Source organism: Globicephala melas, chromosome 2, assembly GCF_963455315.2.
Source record: "Globicephala melas chromosome 2, mGloMel1.2, whole genome shotgun sequence".
NCBI lineage: Eukaryota > Metazoa > Chordata > Mammalia > Artiodactyla > Delphinidae > Globicephala > Globicephala melas.
In genome coordinates this window covers 144,545,292-144,561,088 of record NC_083315.2, presented here as the reverse complement: position 1 = coordinate 144,561,088, position 15,797 = coordinate 144,545,292, and the positions used below count along the sequence as shown (strand labels likewise).

Sequence of the window (15,797 nt, the reverse complement as noted above, 5' to 3'; positions counted from 1 at the left end):
CCCCTTAATACCCCAGTGAGAAAGGTATTAACCCCTTTTACAGATGAGAAGACTGAGGTTCAGAAAGGTCATGAACTTGCTCAGGTCCCAGTGTTACTAAGTGGCAGACCCAGATCACATCCAAGTCATCTGCGCCTAATCCCATCCTCGTAACCGTCAAGCCCGTGGTCCTCAGTGGGATCTCTGGACCAGCAGCATCTGCACCACCTGGATTCTTGTGGGAAATGCAATTTCTCTGCCTGTCCAGAACTATGGAATCAGAAATCTGGGGGGATTCATAAATCAGTTTTAACAAGCCCTCCAGGTGATTTTGACGCACCTTCAAGTCTGAGAACCACCACATGGAGCTATTCTGCTCTCCTTTTTCTCCTTTATTTTTTCTGCCCTGCGCTTGTGTCATTGGGCCAGTCCATGTAAGCACAGACTTTGGGCCTTGGCTTCTCTTCATGGGTTTCATGCCCACTCTGAGAGGTACAGTGTCTGTCCCTACTGGGTCTGGGGCCTCCAGGAACCCCTCCCAAGTCCCTGAAAGCATTTGATAGAGCTGATATCTCCGCTGCCTCCAGCTGCAAGCCTGGCGACAGTGGCCACCACGGGGGTCACAGTTCCCAGCACTGTGCCAGAGGAGATGCCTCGAGAGGGCAGGAGTCCCAGCAGTGGACTGTGGGACAGGCCAGAACAGAAGCTCCAGTCCAGCAGGTTATTCAGGGACACAGAGAAGAGACCTGGAAATATTCTTTATCCAAGCAGTGTCTCTTTCCTTCTTGCAAATTTGCAATAATGGTTTGGCCTCTGGAGAGGCCACATGGGGGGCTTGGAGCCTTGTTCCCAGTCAGCAAATCACGCTCAGTAGAAATGACCCTGGCAAGAGGAGGGGTGCTAGCTGCACTCGATTTTACTTTTTGAGCCCCCACTGTCAGTCAGGTATTGTGCTATTTGATTCTTACCATAACCCCAGGAGGGGGCAGATTGATTATTCCCATTTCGCAGATGAGACCATCGAGGCTTCAGGCTGTGAAGTTGAGGGTCACAGCTCAACCATACAGAGGAGTCAGGTTAGATGCTCAAGGCAGCCAGACCACAGCTCCCCATATCTTATGAATACCAGGCTGGGCCAGATTCTTGTCATGCGGGGAAGTTCTCTGTGGGGTTGAGTGGCCGATGGCTCTCAGCATTGTGCCAGAGAAACCAGATGACCTCACATGTGAATGACTTTTCCTTCTTTGGGGAAGGAATGTGTGGGCCATTCCTGTGAGCTGCAGCCCACAAGACCTCTGTGCTGTCAGACCCACAAGGGCCAGGATCCGACTCCAGACGTGGGGGAGGTGTCATAGGCAGGCCCAAGCTTGGGGTCGGCAGTGGGGAGCAGGCTGTTCTCACACTGGCCTCCCTAAGTAGTGTCAAGTGTGCCTAGGAGGAGCCAACAGGCCTTTGATGGTTAAGCAGATGTCCTGGGGCGGGACCTGCTCTTCAGAGTAACCACTCCCTGGGGAGGCATCTACAAGGCCAGTGGCACCTAAAGCCCACACAGTTCAGGCCTGGCTCGAGTGCTACATACGCCCGAAGATGAGACCGGACCTCCCACCTTGGAATCTTAGTCTCAGTTACCTCAGTACCTGGAGAGAGCGAGGGTCTGGGGCCTGCCTTTGAGCCTGGTTTCTTGCCAGTGGGCCAAATGGGTAAACAAAACAAAACAAAAACCCCTTGATAAAAGACTTAGTGGGGTTCTGGAATATTTTAGTTTTTTTTTTTAATAATAGCTTTATTGAGATATAATTCACGTACTGTACAATTCACCCATTTAAAGTGTACAATGTAAAGTTTTTAGCATAGTCACAGACGTGTGCGGCCATTACCGCAGTCAATTTTAGATCATTTTCATCACTTCTAAAAGAAACCCCATCCCCCTTAGCTATCACGCCCCCGCCAGCCCTAAGCTACCACTACTCTATTTCTGCCTCTGTAGATACATTTTTGGTTTTTAACATCCAGTGAGCACTTAGTCTGCATGTGGCACTGGGCTAAGCCTTCTGTTTTAGCTCACACAACCCTCCCTCAGGATAGCCGCACGGGGTAGACACTCTTTTCTGTCTTTGTCTTACTGATGTGGAGACTGAGGCTCAGCGAGTCCAGGATCCCAAAGGCCATAGCGACAGAGCCGGCCGCGGGCTGGACCATGGCTGTGGCTCTTCGGTCCCCAGGAGAGGCCAGGCTGTGGATCGTGGCAGACTGGCGGGGGCAGCTGATGCTCCTTGGCCAGGAGCTGAGAGGACAGTCCTTGTTTCTTCACTGGAGTCTGGCGCCACCTGACTTTTAAAACAGCCCTGAATTCTCTCAGGAGCTCCAGGTTCTGCCTGCACCTGCGGGAAGGCACTGGGGTGCTTCCCAAGGGCCTTGGTGAGAAGGGGTGCCTGGGCCTCGCGGAGGGGCTGGCAGCTCTCCTCTCTCCCACTAGGGTGTGGTCATTAGGTCAAATCACCTCCTAGAATGAGCCGTTTGGCCACCTGTGCTTTGGCCTTGTGGCCTTGGTGACCCTCCGGGCATCTGGTGCTGTGTCTCCTGAAATGGGCTGCAGGTGGACATGAACCGGAAACACAGGCCCCTGTTCCTCCCACTCCTGTTCTCACCCTGGCCAGGGGCTGGTCTCAGGGTTTCCTCATCAGTCAGTAGGAGAGAAATAACAGACCTCTTTCTTCCCACCTGTAGAGCTCTGTGAATGATTAACTTTGAATAGAAAGGGAATAGAAAGTGAGAGCAGTAGGACAGAGAACAGTTATGAGGCTCCTGCCCTTTTCTGACGGCTGGCTATTTTGCTTCCATCGCCCTCATTCTGACAACAACCCCACAAACTTGTGATATTATGTATCCCCATTTGTCAGATGAAGTAATTGAGGCCTAGACAGGTTCATGAAAGCCACACAGCCACTGAGTGACAAAGGCCGGCTGGATTAACGTTTTTTAAGCATCTGTTGTGAACAGAGCACCAGCCCGTCTCTAAGTACATGAGATCTGATTTGGTCCTCTTCAATGCTGTGCCGTCATAGGTCTTGTTATCCCCATTTTACCGATGGGCATCCTGAGGCTGAGATTGAGAATCCTGTACAAAGAGACAGAGCTAATGAGAGGTGTAGGCCGGGGGCCCAGCTCTTAACAGTTACAAAGTCCAGCTCTTTTGGGAGCCTCCAGCCACCTGCCTCTGAGTTTCCAGGGCCCCAACATTCGCATGGTTTTGGGGGCCAGCGGTTAGAGAGGTGCCCTTTCAGAGCAGAGGAAACCGCCTGGTGGTTCAGCACCACTCCCAGGGGTGGAAAGTAAACAGATCTGGGTGGAGATGTTCTTGAGGACTCTGCTTTTCATCTGTGAGTGAACCAGCTGACTGCTTGCTTTGAAAGGCTGGCAGCCAGCCCTTGATAAGTTAACCAGATACTTCTATTTACGTTACCGGAACACTGGGCATCTGAGATCACTGCTGGCAGGCCTTTGCTTAGACAAACCACCCAGTGCCCACGCCCTGGCCAGGCTGGCCACGTGCGGGGGTCAGAGGGACTCCACGGTGGCCTGAGGGAGAGAGAGTGCTCCCTGGCTGGTCCACAGTGACCTCCCCCGGGCCAGCAAATGCTGCAGAGACCTTGGCCCTGAGCTCTCAAGGGGCCCTGGCCTGACGCTTGCGCATGGTGGCCAAGAGTGGCAGAGGAGGGTGGGCTGTGACTGACAGCCATGGCAGGGTGCCCGCCCAGAAGGGTGTGGAGATCGCAGGGCCGCTGAACTGATTTCTCAGTTGATGAGCCTAGACCAGGACCAGGGTCCTGGTTGCTGTACTCCAGGGAGGGGAAGTCATCCGATGAGAAGCCAGCTTGTACAGGAAGCCCTGTACCACCTTCAAGAGGCTTAGAAACTTGCTTGGGTTTTTCTGGGCCACTGGGCCAGGGGGTACTGCCCTTCATCTTCCCCCACAGTTAGCAGTTTGCTGTCTGTTGGGGTGGACATGTGGGTGTAATTGCTGCTTTATCTTCATGTCCTGGTCCCTAATTATGACTTTGCTTATAATAGTTTACACTGATAAGGCACTTCAAAGTTTTTCACAACCCTTTCTCTATATGATATATTCTTCTATTACTAATTCTTTTAAATAGATGGAAGAATTTTTCCTTTTTCATCTCTTCCTATTCTTTTAAAATTTGAAAACATTTGTTTTTTCCCCCCGAGAATTCATGGGCCCTGACCCCCCAATCCCAAGTAATCCCAGAGAAATGGGAAGTTCCCTCTATCTCATCCAGAGGTCTGACTCAGCAGATAAACATATACACAGACTTTTCTTAGATTTGCATGGCTTTTTGTTTGTTTGTTTTAACAGATAATGACTGCACATGGTATAAAATTCCAAGGAAACAGAAGGGTATTCTGTGACAAGAAAACGCCCCACCCTCCCCTGTCAGGAGCCTCCTAGCTCCCCTCCCTGGAGGCAGCCACCGTGCCAAGTCCTGTGTGTCCTTCCAGGGATATGCTGGCATAAAGCTTTTATGGACTGTCCAGCAAACTAATAACAGGTGTCTTTTGGTGAGGGGCAGGCGGTCTTGAGACCGAAACCCTGATCATGCGTTGAGCCGTTGAGGTGAAACTGCCCCTGTGGGATTTATTGGCCTCTGACAAGGAGCAGAGCCCATCCATCGCAATCAGCCCTACATGGGAGCTGAAGATTGACCCTGGGTGCTCTACTTGGCTGTGTCTTTTACTTTTGCACGTTATGATGGGACGAGTTGCTGGGCTCTGACCTGCAGGGTCCGGGCCTCATTTGGGGTTACACAGCTGGAAGGGGTTGAGCTGATACATACGAGGTCACACGCATGCCTGGCTGAGCCAGGGCAGAGCCCAGGTTTCCTGACCCCTGTGCTCTGAACAGTAACTCCCCTGGAGTGAACCGGGGCTGGTGTCGAGTGTCAGGATCCCAGGGGAGCAGGAGGATGTGCCTGGGAGAGGTGTGGTCGGCCCGCGAGCCTGGGGCCTGGTGGCCAGCGAGGTGGCAGTGCTGTTCCCTCCACCCGCTGAGCCGGCCTCATTTTGGCTGCAGGTGGGTTGTCTTGTTTACTCAGGACCAATGGAGAGGTCAGCCAGGTGCGGATGGCCTGGATTGTGCGCTGAGGGGAGTACGCGTCACCGAGGAGTGCTAGCAGGGAGAAGGGCAGGGAGGAGATGGGGATTGCCAATCACATTTGCAGCCGGCTGGGCAAGGAAAGAAAGTCATTGCAATTCAGTTACAGGAGCACAGGCACTGCTTGCGTCAGGATGGGTTTTGTTTCCATCGTTTTCTCTCGTTCCTGTGATCGCTCACATGGTTTTAAGCCTGTGGTACATACAGTTTTGTATCCTGCGTTCTTGGTAATTACATATCAGCCTTTTCCCATAATAATATATAGTTTCAGAACCCATCATTTTGGCCGTCTAGTGTTCCATTAAGTGGATGAACCATAATTTATTTAACTAATTCTTTATTAATAGAATTTGGGGCTATTTCTAATTGTTTCCTCTCCAGTAATGCTGGCGAGGATGTCTTTGTGCCCATGACCCTTCTCTTTCTTGAGCGATATTTACCCAGGATAGTGTCCCAGCATTGGGCTAAAGGTTATGCCCGTTTTAGCTCCCCTCGGCGAGTTGCCTTCCACTGGAGTTGTACCGAACCAGCCAGCCTGCTGTGACGTGTTGCGGCTTGGCCACTGTACCCACCCTTTGATGGGAATTAGCAGAAACTTATTTTTGCAGATGTAATAAATGAAAATTGGTACCTTCGTTTGAACTCACAAAACATGGTGGTGTGTGTGCACGTGTGTGTGTGTATGGGGGGGGACGCACATCTGGTTGCCGTCCCTGGTGACAGGTGTGGGTCCTTGATCAGCCCAAACAAGGAGAGCTCCTGTGGCCCCTCACGGAACATTCTCTCAGTTTTTGCTAGCAGATTCCCCGATGGCAGACGCCGGTGGTGGTCTGCGAGGAGTGTGAACCGTGCTGGGCACAGCTGTCTGCTCACGTTAACACACCATTCGTTCCTGTGTGGTGACTCTTTTGTTAGGAGACTTAGAAAGTTTTCACGTGTTCCCACTGTGGAACCAGAGACCCTGTCAGTCTTAATTCAGATTTATCCTGCCCCTATCTTTTGAGGGGCTGTGGGATGTCTTATTTTTAAGTTGGACCAGCATTTACAAATGAGAAGACTCACAGGAAAGTCCAGATTTCTGGCTCCCCTTCATTGGAGGTCTGGCACCTGAGGACGCACGTTCCCATATGAGCCAAGGAGAGACGCCTCCCGCCCCCTCACCACACCTGCCCTGATACCGAGATTGTGTCCTACCTGCCATTATCACCGTGTATGCTCAGGACCAGTTCTCTGTGCCCATGTTGCTCTCCTGAGTGGAAACCCAAAGGATAAGCCCGAGAGGGCCACTGTTTCAAGAGAAATCCATGAGCGCACATGGAGGCAAGGGCGCTCGCCAGTCCCACTGTCCGTACACTTTCCCCTTTGGCCTTTTATTAAACCTCTTGTGGCTTAGTTTTCTCATCTGTAAAATGGGGAAAATAATAGCACCTGTCTTGTAATGTTGTTTTGAAGATGGAGTTACGGGGGGTAAAGCACTCAGAAGAGGGTCTAGCAAGAGCAACTGCTGTTATTATTATGATTATTATTAATGGCATGTGTGCTTGTCTTCTCCAGACTAGATTCTCAACCAGGGGTGATTTTTGGTTGTCACAACTTGAGGTGGAGGATGTTACCTGCATTTAGTGGGTAGGGTCCAGGAATGCTGCTAACCATCCTATCTGTGATGCATAAGACGGGCCCCAAACCCTTAACAAAGAAGTAACTAACCCAAAGTATCAATGGTATTGAGGTTGAGAAACCCTGCTCGGACATTTGAGTGTGTGACTCTTGGTCTAACTGAACTCTTCAAACACATCTCTAACCCAGCTTTTCAAGGGCTACCTTGGGCTCTCGAAGAATCAGCATTATAACTTAGCTCAGCCCCCAGGGGGAGCTTGAATCCTCTCCCAGCACCCTCACCAAACACATGCCTTTGGTGGGTAATGCACTGTATGCCCAGTGTTTGGTCTGTTCTTTATTACATTGAACTCTAGTCTTCCCTGCAGCTTCCTATCCTTGATCCTAATAATAGTAGCTACCATTTATTGAGCCTTACGTGTGGGGGATTGTACTTAGCACTTGCCCTGTGTTGCTGCACTGATCCACACCACCCTTCGAGGCAGGTTCTACTATTATACCCGTTTTACAGATGTGGAGATTGAGGGTTGGAGAAGTGACATCACTTGCCCAAGTTTACTCAGGGCCAGAGATGGGATTAGATCCAGGTGAGTCTTGCTCTAGAATCCACGTTCCTCACCATTACTACCTGCCTTGTTCTGCCTGGGGCTTCACTCAACAAGTTTATTCGCTCGTCCATGGGAGGATCTTTCAAATATTTAGGATGAGTCCCTGAGTCCACTCTTCTCTCTTCCTGGTCAAAGAGCCCCAGTTCCCAGAATTCTCCTCAAAGACATGTTTCTGATCTGCTTACCATCCAGAACGATCTCCCACCTCTGGACAACCAGCTACCAGCCTCGGGGCTATGCTCCCTTTGCCTCTCTCCATCACGCTGCCCCCAGAGAAGCTGCCCATCCCATGCCCATCCCTTGCCAGTTGATGGTCCATCAGCTCAAGGCTCTCTGTGCCAGTGCTGATCGGAGTCACCGAGGTTCCCTCTGGGTGGTGTTTTCACTTCACAGTGACCTGTTTTTCAGCGACATGCCACAAGATTCAGCCCACCTGTCTGCCCTTGGTTCTGCTGTTCCCTTCCAGCACCCCACGCACACCTGCACCTGAAATCCACGTCATCCTGGTGGAGCAGAAAAGTATATGGGATTGGGAGTAAGGAGGCCAGGTTGTGAACATACCCAGCTGTGTGGCCTGGGAAAAGTCACTCACCCTCTCTGGTCCATGTGTCCTCAGTTGTAAAGTGAGGGTTTTGGCTCACTGAGGGTTTTGGCTCAGGTGTGCCAAGCATCTCTTCCAGCTCTAACATTCTTTGATGACATGTGTTGGACAGCATGAACTTGTAATATCTCTAATTATTGTGGTACCAGTAATGATAGGTAATTATGGAGCAGTCACTGTGTTCCAGACCTTCTTTTCCGTGTTTTAAGTGGGTTACCTTATTGAATTCTCCACCAACTCCATGCTGTTATTACCCCATTTTACAGACTGTGCCTTGAGGCGGAGCCATGTTGACTCACTTGCCCAAGGTTACCACCTGGCTAGAAGCTGATGGACTGGGGTTTGCCTTGTCTTCTTCAGAGTGATTGAATCCTTTCAGGCTTTTGGATTCTTGCTCTGTGGAGTGATTTTTATTTTTAAATTAAAAAAATAAAAAAAACGATTTTGGCCACCTTGAGGCTTGTGGGATCTTAGTTCCCCAACCAGGGATTGAACTCGTGCCCTTAGCAGTGAAAGCACGGAGTCCTAACCACTGGACTGCCGGGGAATTCCCTCTGTGGACTGATCTTAAGCAAGTCCTGTGATCTTCCTGTGCTCAGCATCTTGTGTTTTAACCACTCCCTCCTCCCACCAAGGTCAAGGCTCTGAATGCCACTTGACTTCAAAAGCTCAGCACCTGCGTCATGCTTATGGGGTAATCCTCTGTACCCCAGATCCCAGCTGAGTGCGATTATTCAGACACCTTTTAGAATCTAAAATTTAGATAATAATGATGACGGTAGTGAATACTTCTTACACAATGTATTTCAAACACATTAATATTATACTATCGTTATTAATATAAATTAACAATATTAATATGTTAACATTATCATTTTTCCTAGTGTTTTCGGTTGTGGTAAAATATATTATTATTTAATCTTCACTGCAGTCCTACGTGGCAGGTGCTGTTGTCTCTAGTTTACAGTGTGAAAACTGAGGCTCAAAGAGGCCTGTGTGGCTGAAGTCACGCTCTAGTGCATATGAGCTGGGGAGCAGGGAGAACATGTTCTCAAAAGCCACTTGCCTTCTTAACACATTTTAAAGGAAATATAGGGAATTCCCTGGTGGTCCAGTGGTTAGGATTCAGCGCTTCCACTGCCTGGGGCCTGGGTTTGATCTCTGGTTGGGGAACTAAGATCCTGTAAGCCACTTGCGGCAGCCAAAAAAAAAAAAAAAAAAAAGGAAACATATGGATAGGATACTTGTTAAAGATATAATGGTAATGGAAAGCCTTAGAGGATTCTGTGTGAAAGCAGGACTGTGAGACCCACAGAGAAGGTAGACAGAGATGCTTCTCTCTCCATCAACTCCATGGGCCTTGGCCCAGCTCAAGTGTCCTGTACTCCCTCACCCCCTGTTGGGTTGGAGCCTGGCCTGGCCCATTTGTAACCTTGGGCTACAGTACTGGATAGTTAAACTGTGTCTCCTTAAAATCACCTTTATGCCAGATTAAACATGGGTAGATGCTTCAAGGTCAGTGAGAAGTTGAACAGGAGTCTGGGTTCTCTGCCAGCCCCTCCCTCTCTGTCCAGGGCCTTCCTAGGCTGTGCAGTGGGGCTGGAGGTACGTGAAGTGCGGAGAGAGGCTGCTGAGAAGAGAGCTAAGCTAGCCCTCACTGTAGCGCTGGGAGCACTTCCAGCATGGTGCCCAGGCCCTTTTTCCTGAGACCTGTCTGCACACCCGAGCTCATTCTGCAATGAGAGTGGGTCCACGGAAGGCCCATCAGTTCCTCCTATCTCCCTAGGATCCCCTGACGGGGCTCTTGGGGCAAGCGGAAGGTCGGATAGGGCAGGGCCTGGCTGGGAGTGAGGCAACAAGATGCCACCTGCCCTTCATTTGAATGAGGCTGGACCGTAACCCTGCTGGGGTAGCACTGCCCACCATGCTGGGGCATCTGGGCTGGAGGCCATGGGGCCAGGGTCTCTAGCCACGGGCATCCCTTGTGGCTGTTTGCTTTTCCTCCTGCTAAGGGGCAGGTGTCCCCCTCTGTCATAATGTGGGAGCTCAGGCTTCAAGTCTAGGGCCTGCCTGTGCCGGAGGAGAGAGCGTGGCTGTGCGGTGTACGTGGAGGACCTCGCTCCTGACCCTGCTGTCTCCCCTCTCAGGCCCCGTCAGCCTCCTCTGCTGGGGATCCACAAGGCCACGGTCAAAGTCACAAGCTTTCTGCCCCCATACCGCAACTTGAGCCCCCTCCGCATAACACATCAGCACCTGTTCAAAGAAAAAGAGTCCCCAGACACAAGCTGTGATCTTGGGGACACAGCGCAGCACTTGCCAGGGTGGAACCCAGGACGGAGTTTAGTGGCTGGAGGCCGGGGGAAGGGTGTGGGCTGGGAGCATGGGGGGCCGAGTCCTCTGAGCCCCTTCCCCCGGAGCTTCCAGGGGAGCTAGCTTTTCTCCTCCCTCCTACCATTTATGGAGCTCGTGTTATGTGGTAGGCACTTTATAAATATTTTCTAGTTAATCTGCCTGACTTTTATAGCGTGCTGTTACTATCCCTGTTTTGCTGCTAAGGGACCCGAGGTTTAGGGAGGTGAGTCGGCAGGTCTCATCTGCAGACTGGTAAAGAGTGGGTCTGAGCGCCGAACCGGATCTGGTGCCCCCCCCAAGTGCATGTTCTTAATCACTGAGTTACCCTTTCCTCCATGACCTGAGCTTCGAGCTGCTTGCTGGGGAGGTGGCAGAGGCCCCTTCATAGCAGCCACCTGTAGGGGCCGGGAAGGGGGCTTGGGGTTTTAACCAAGTGCAGCCCCTGAGGCCTCAGAGGCAGGGCTTTGTGTGGGTGTCTGAGGGAACACAGGTGCATGTCAGCCTCCAGGGCTCTGGGACTGGCTTCTCCAGGAAATGGGGCTGGCTGCTTTCAACAGCACTTTTCCTCTTGCAAAAGTGGTACCTTTTTACCCACGTGGCCTCTTCCTCCTTTCTCTCACCCCATCCCCTCTCCACGACTGGGTGGTAAACAGATTTCACAGCCCCTCCAGCTGTGGGGGTCTGGGGATTCCCACCAGGACCCCGGCCCCACTGGACCTGAGAACTATCCCTTTGAGCTGCTGGGGTGACCCACTTCCTGCCAAGTCAGCAGAAAACCCCAGGCAGAAGCTGAGTGTGGGCCTGGGAGGGAGATGAGAGTAACGTGCTGCGGAAATGCAAGATGGTGGTAAATGACCACCCCCTCCATCAACGTACAGTGTGATGACACCCGGGTAGAAGTGCACATACAGGCACATGCAGCTGGGAGAGAGTAACGAACTACAAACAAATTCATGTTTATTTGAAAGATTTAAAAATTCTTTAATATTTTTTACATCAAAAAATTGACAGCACAGTGAAAATAAAAACTAAGTAGGCTCTCATCCCCTGCTAGGTTTGCAATGCCAACACGAGAGGAAGGGGACCTGGTAGGTACTCTCTCTTGCCCTGCTTCATCCCCTTTCCTCTGAGCTGTCTTCCTCTTCCAGAGGGTCTCTGAGAGCGCTGCTTGGCCCATCACCCTCCTGCACTGATACCATCCAGGTGTGGTTGGATCTTCCAGGACGCTCCCACTTTGCATCCGTTCTCACTTTTACATCCACTAGAATGTCCGTTGCACAGGGCAAGGAATTGTGTTATTTTGTTCACTGCTGCATCTGTGACTCTGTGCCCCGAGACTTTAGGGTGAGTCCAGGTGTGAAGCTGACTGGTGGCCACCATGCAGTGGGATACGGGCAATGATAAAGAGGGGTTGCAGGGTGCCGTGGGCTCACACATCAGCCCAATGTGGCGGGTGGCTATCAGGAAAGCTTTCTGGAGGAGGTGATATCTTAGCCCAGTCTTAGAAGAAGAGTGTGAGTTAGCCAAGCATGACATAAAGGACACTCCAGGCTGAGGGATCAGTGTATGTCCCCTGCCCACCCCCAAGCTGTGTGCCAAGCTTACGAAAGCTTTGGGACAGCACACGCACATCCCTCTTGTCTATCATGGGTGTGGGCTGGCCTAGAGTGGAGCTGTGTTTGCAGGGAGAGGGAAGTACCCTGTGTTGCTGAGTTTCTAGTGAGGTATGATTTAAGAATGAGGCCCAGTGTTGGAGGGGTGTCATAGTGCGGCCCCCTGTCCCCACCTCGTGTGGGCTGCTGGCTCGCCTTCTTGCCCACAGGCTCGTCAACTGTTGGTTTATAAGCCTACGCGGCCATCTCTTCTCCCCAGTACTCACTGCTGTGGCACTGCGCACTTCTCCTGCCCATGTATTGCCACTTCACTTTGGAGTTCCCCAGGGCAAGAGGACGTGGTGGTCGGGTCACGAGTCTGGTGACCTTTCCGAAGAGGGGGAGTATTTCCAGGGTGGTTGCTTGCTGTTACGAGAAATAACACTGTCACCATTGCCACTTTGCAGGACAGGTGGGGAGAGAGCTGGCTGGCCCTGCTGTGGGGGACTGAAGTTTGGCTTTTGAGCCCCCATGTAGCTGAGAGTACCATTTGGTGCAGAGGAGTCTTGAGTTGCCAAGCAATAGATTGGATCTAAAGTAAGAGAGCTCTTCTCTCTGTTTGTGACAGCTGGGGAGAGACACTTGCCCAAGTTCTGTTTGGATGGGCGAGCGAAATGGAACTGCATGCTGTTTATTTCTCAGGTTTGTTGAGTCACGCTGTTCCTTGTGTGAGCCACCAGAGGGTGCTGTTGGCGCAGGATAGCTTGGCCTGCTTGATGGTCGGCTTAATACAGAAGCTTCAAGGTGGCTGCTCTCTCTCCACAGATCAGAAAATTACAGCGCTGCTGGTCTTTCATTTAGTCTTCTGACAGTCCCTTGTTGAAATTCTTGCTCTTACTTTTGCACCTTAAGATGCCTCCACCTCCCACCCCAAATACACACACATACACCATGGGGGTACTTACTTCTCTCTCTTTATTCTGACACTGCCCCTCTGAACTCTGTCCCCAACAAAACTGATTAATTTTCCTTTAGCCAGCTGCCAGATGGACAAGGATTTAATAAACTTATTTACCGTAAGATGTTAATGAGGCTTAATACTTTACCCCTGGGGTCCTCGACCTTGTAACTGTGAAGATCGAAACTACACCTTATAATCTAAGAGGTGAACTGCTAAGAATGGAATTGTGCCACTTCTCAGTGTGGGTGGGGATGATGTTTTGGGAAGAAGGTTGGGAGGGGAGCTGTTAAAGGAAGGTGCCCACCCATGCCACTGGCCCTGCAGGGCGGCCCCTTAGCTGTTGCCCTGCGATGAGGTGAAGGAGACTGCGGAACAACCACGCTGAGAGGTTTTATGGGCTCTGCTGTGTGGGTTTCTCACCCTTTATGGTTAGATGTCTTGACCAACAAGGATGACAACACCAGCCTGCCCAACACCTTATACAGAACAACTGGAAAAAGGGCGTGAGACAGACGGGTCCTAAGGGCCTCAGAGACCATGTGGCTTGTGGGAGAGACTGACCACTTGCTCTTCTTTCCTTTGCGCAGACGTTTACAGCATGGTGCAACTCCCACCTCCGGAAGGCAGGGACGCAGATCGAGAACATCGAGGAGGACTTCCGGGATGGCCTGAAGCTAATGCTACTGCTGGAGGTCATCTCAGGTGAGCTGGACCACTGGCCTTGGGAGAGCCAGAGCAGGGGTGCGGTGATGCCAGAGGCGTGGGGCCTCCGTGGCCCAGGATCAGGCACCACCCCCTGGGTTCTGCCACTTTGGGAATGCTGCCCTGACACCTCTGCGTCTGCTCTGTCCTTGGCTATGGTAGCTTTGGGTGTCTTGAAAAAAGTTGAGGGTGACGTGTGAATTCAGACAAGGAGACTGAGTTTGGTCCTGGCCCTGCTGCCAACTACCTGTGTGCCCTCGGACAAGTCACCGCCTTTCTGCCTCAGCATCCTCATTTGCATAAAGAGGGGTTTGAAGGATGGTCTCTGAGGTCTCTTCTCCAAATGCTGGGACTCTGTGGTCAAGAAAGCAACCATGGCTGACCATCTCCAAACACTGGCTCCACTGCTACCTGTATCCAGGTGATTCCAGTCCCTTATCCAGCCCCCAGCTTGGAATTTGGGTGTCCAGATATCCGGAGGGACAGCTCCTCGCCAATGCATATCTCCTCTTTCTTATGAATGCCTGTCCTCCACCATCCCTTAAAGGTTGGAGGGCCCGAGATTCTAGCTTATGCACTGGAGGGTCTTGGCTGCTTTCTCCACTTTACCTTCCACCTTGCCGCCGGTCCTAGGCTAGTCTCAGGCCAGCCTTCTCCCTGGAGCCTCCTTTTAAATACTGCGTCGCACTGGGCATCTTCCCCCACATGTGCCCCAGGGTTCAATGCCTTTGCTCTTTGGCATTCAAGTTTCATTCATTCTGTTTCCTTCTATTATCCTTCTTTTACCTCTGCTACCTCACGGTGTCAGTGCGCCTGCGTCAGCTGTCACCTAGATAATGTCCAGAGGCCTTTGACCCCTCCTCCCAGCTTCTCCCTTCCCACCGCCCTCCGTTACCCACACGCAGCCAGAGGGTCCGTCCAACGGCCCAAATATGGTCACGCTGTTCCCTGCTTGAAACTTTTCATTGCCTCTCTGGGGCTTTGCGCCTGCAGCCCACATTCCTTAGCATAGCTAGCAGGATCCTTCATGAGCTGGCACCTGCTGTGTTTTCAACTAACTATTCCCCACAATGTGTCAGACTTCAGACCCTCTGCCACACTGGGGGCACATGCAGTCCTCCCCAGACGGCACGCTCTCTGTTTTCTGTGCTTTTGCACAAGCTCCGACTGCCTTCCCCCACTCCCCAATACTTGAAAATATTTTCATTGCAGGTGAAATCTGTGGGGTGGGGTGGGGCGTGTGTGTGTGGGGTAAGATATACGTAACATAAAATTTACAATTTTGATCGTTTTAAAATGTACACAGAGGCATTAAGTACATTCACATTGTTGGGCAACCGTCACCACCACCCATCTCCAGACTTTTTCAGCATTCCACACTGTGGCCCCATACCATTCAATGCCAGCTGCCCGTTCCCTTCTCCCTGCCACAGCCCTGCCCACCACCATCCTGCTTTCTGCCTCTGTGAACTTGATTTGCAGATTCTGTTCTAGGTTCCTCGTATTAGTGGAATCATAGTATGTGTCCTTTTGTGACTGGCTTATTTCATTTAGCATAATGTCCTCATAGTTCCTCCATGAAGTAGCATGTATGAGAATTTCCTTCCTTTTTAAGGCCAAATAATATTCCATCGTGTATACATATCCCACATTTTGTTTATTCAGTCATCTGTCAATTCACACTTGAGTCGTTCCCACCTTTTGGCTATTGTGAATAATGCCGCTAAGAACATGGTGTACAGATATCTGTTCAAGTCTGTGCTTTCAGTTCTCTTGCGTATGTACCCAGAAGTGGAATTGCTGGGTCCTTGAGTAATTCTATATTTAATTTTTTTAGGAACTGCCATATGTTCTCCTCTGCTTTTTAGAGCGTCTTTCCCGACCTCTCTTCCAACATTTCTTAGTTTATACAAACCTGGCATTGTTCTTTTTCATTCTTCAAAACTCAGCTTAGGCGTTTCCTCCAGGAAGGCTTTCCTGACTACCACCGCCCCCCACCCCCCACCCCCACTCGTGCTTTGAGTGGCTGCCCTCCTCTGGGCTCCTAGAACAGGCTGTTGATTCCTCTAGTGTGTCATTTGCCATGCAGCAGGATCATTTTTGGCTCATGTGTTTTCTCCCCACTGCACACTGAGCCCCTTAGGGTGGGGACAGTCTCATCTGTATCCCAAGTGCTTAGACCTGTACTTGGCACGTAGGTGATGCTCAACAAATA

At 51.1% G+C, this 15,797-nt stretch overlaps 1 protein-coding gene across 6 annotated transcripts in view; it reads left to right on the top strand.

The window, feature by feature from the left end:
- ACTN1 (actinin alpha 1) overlaps positions 1-15,797 on the top strand; it is a 95,193-nt gene that overhangs the window by 39,129 nt on the left and 40,267 nt on the right. For all 6 annotated transcript variants that reach the window (XM_030855337.3, XM_030855336.3, XM_030855335.3 and 3 more), the window contains exon 2: positions 13,468-13,582. In XM_030855337.3, the coding sequence (XP_030711197.1) occupies positions 13,468-13,582 (115 nt within the window). The remainder of the gene's footprint in view (positions 1-13,467; positions 13,583-15,797) is intronic.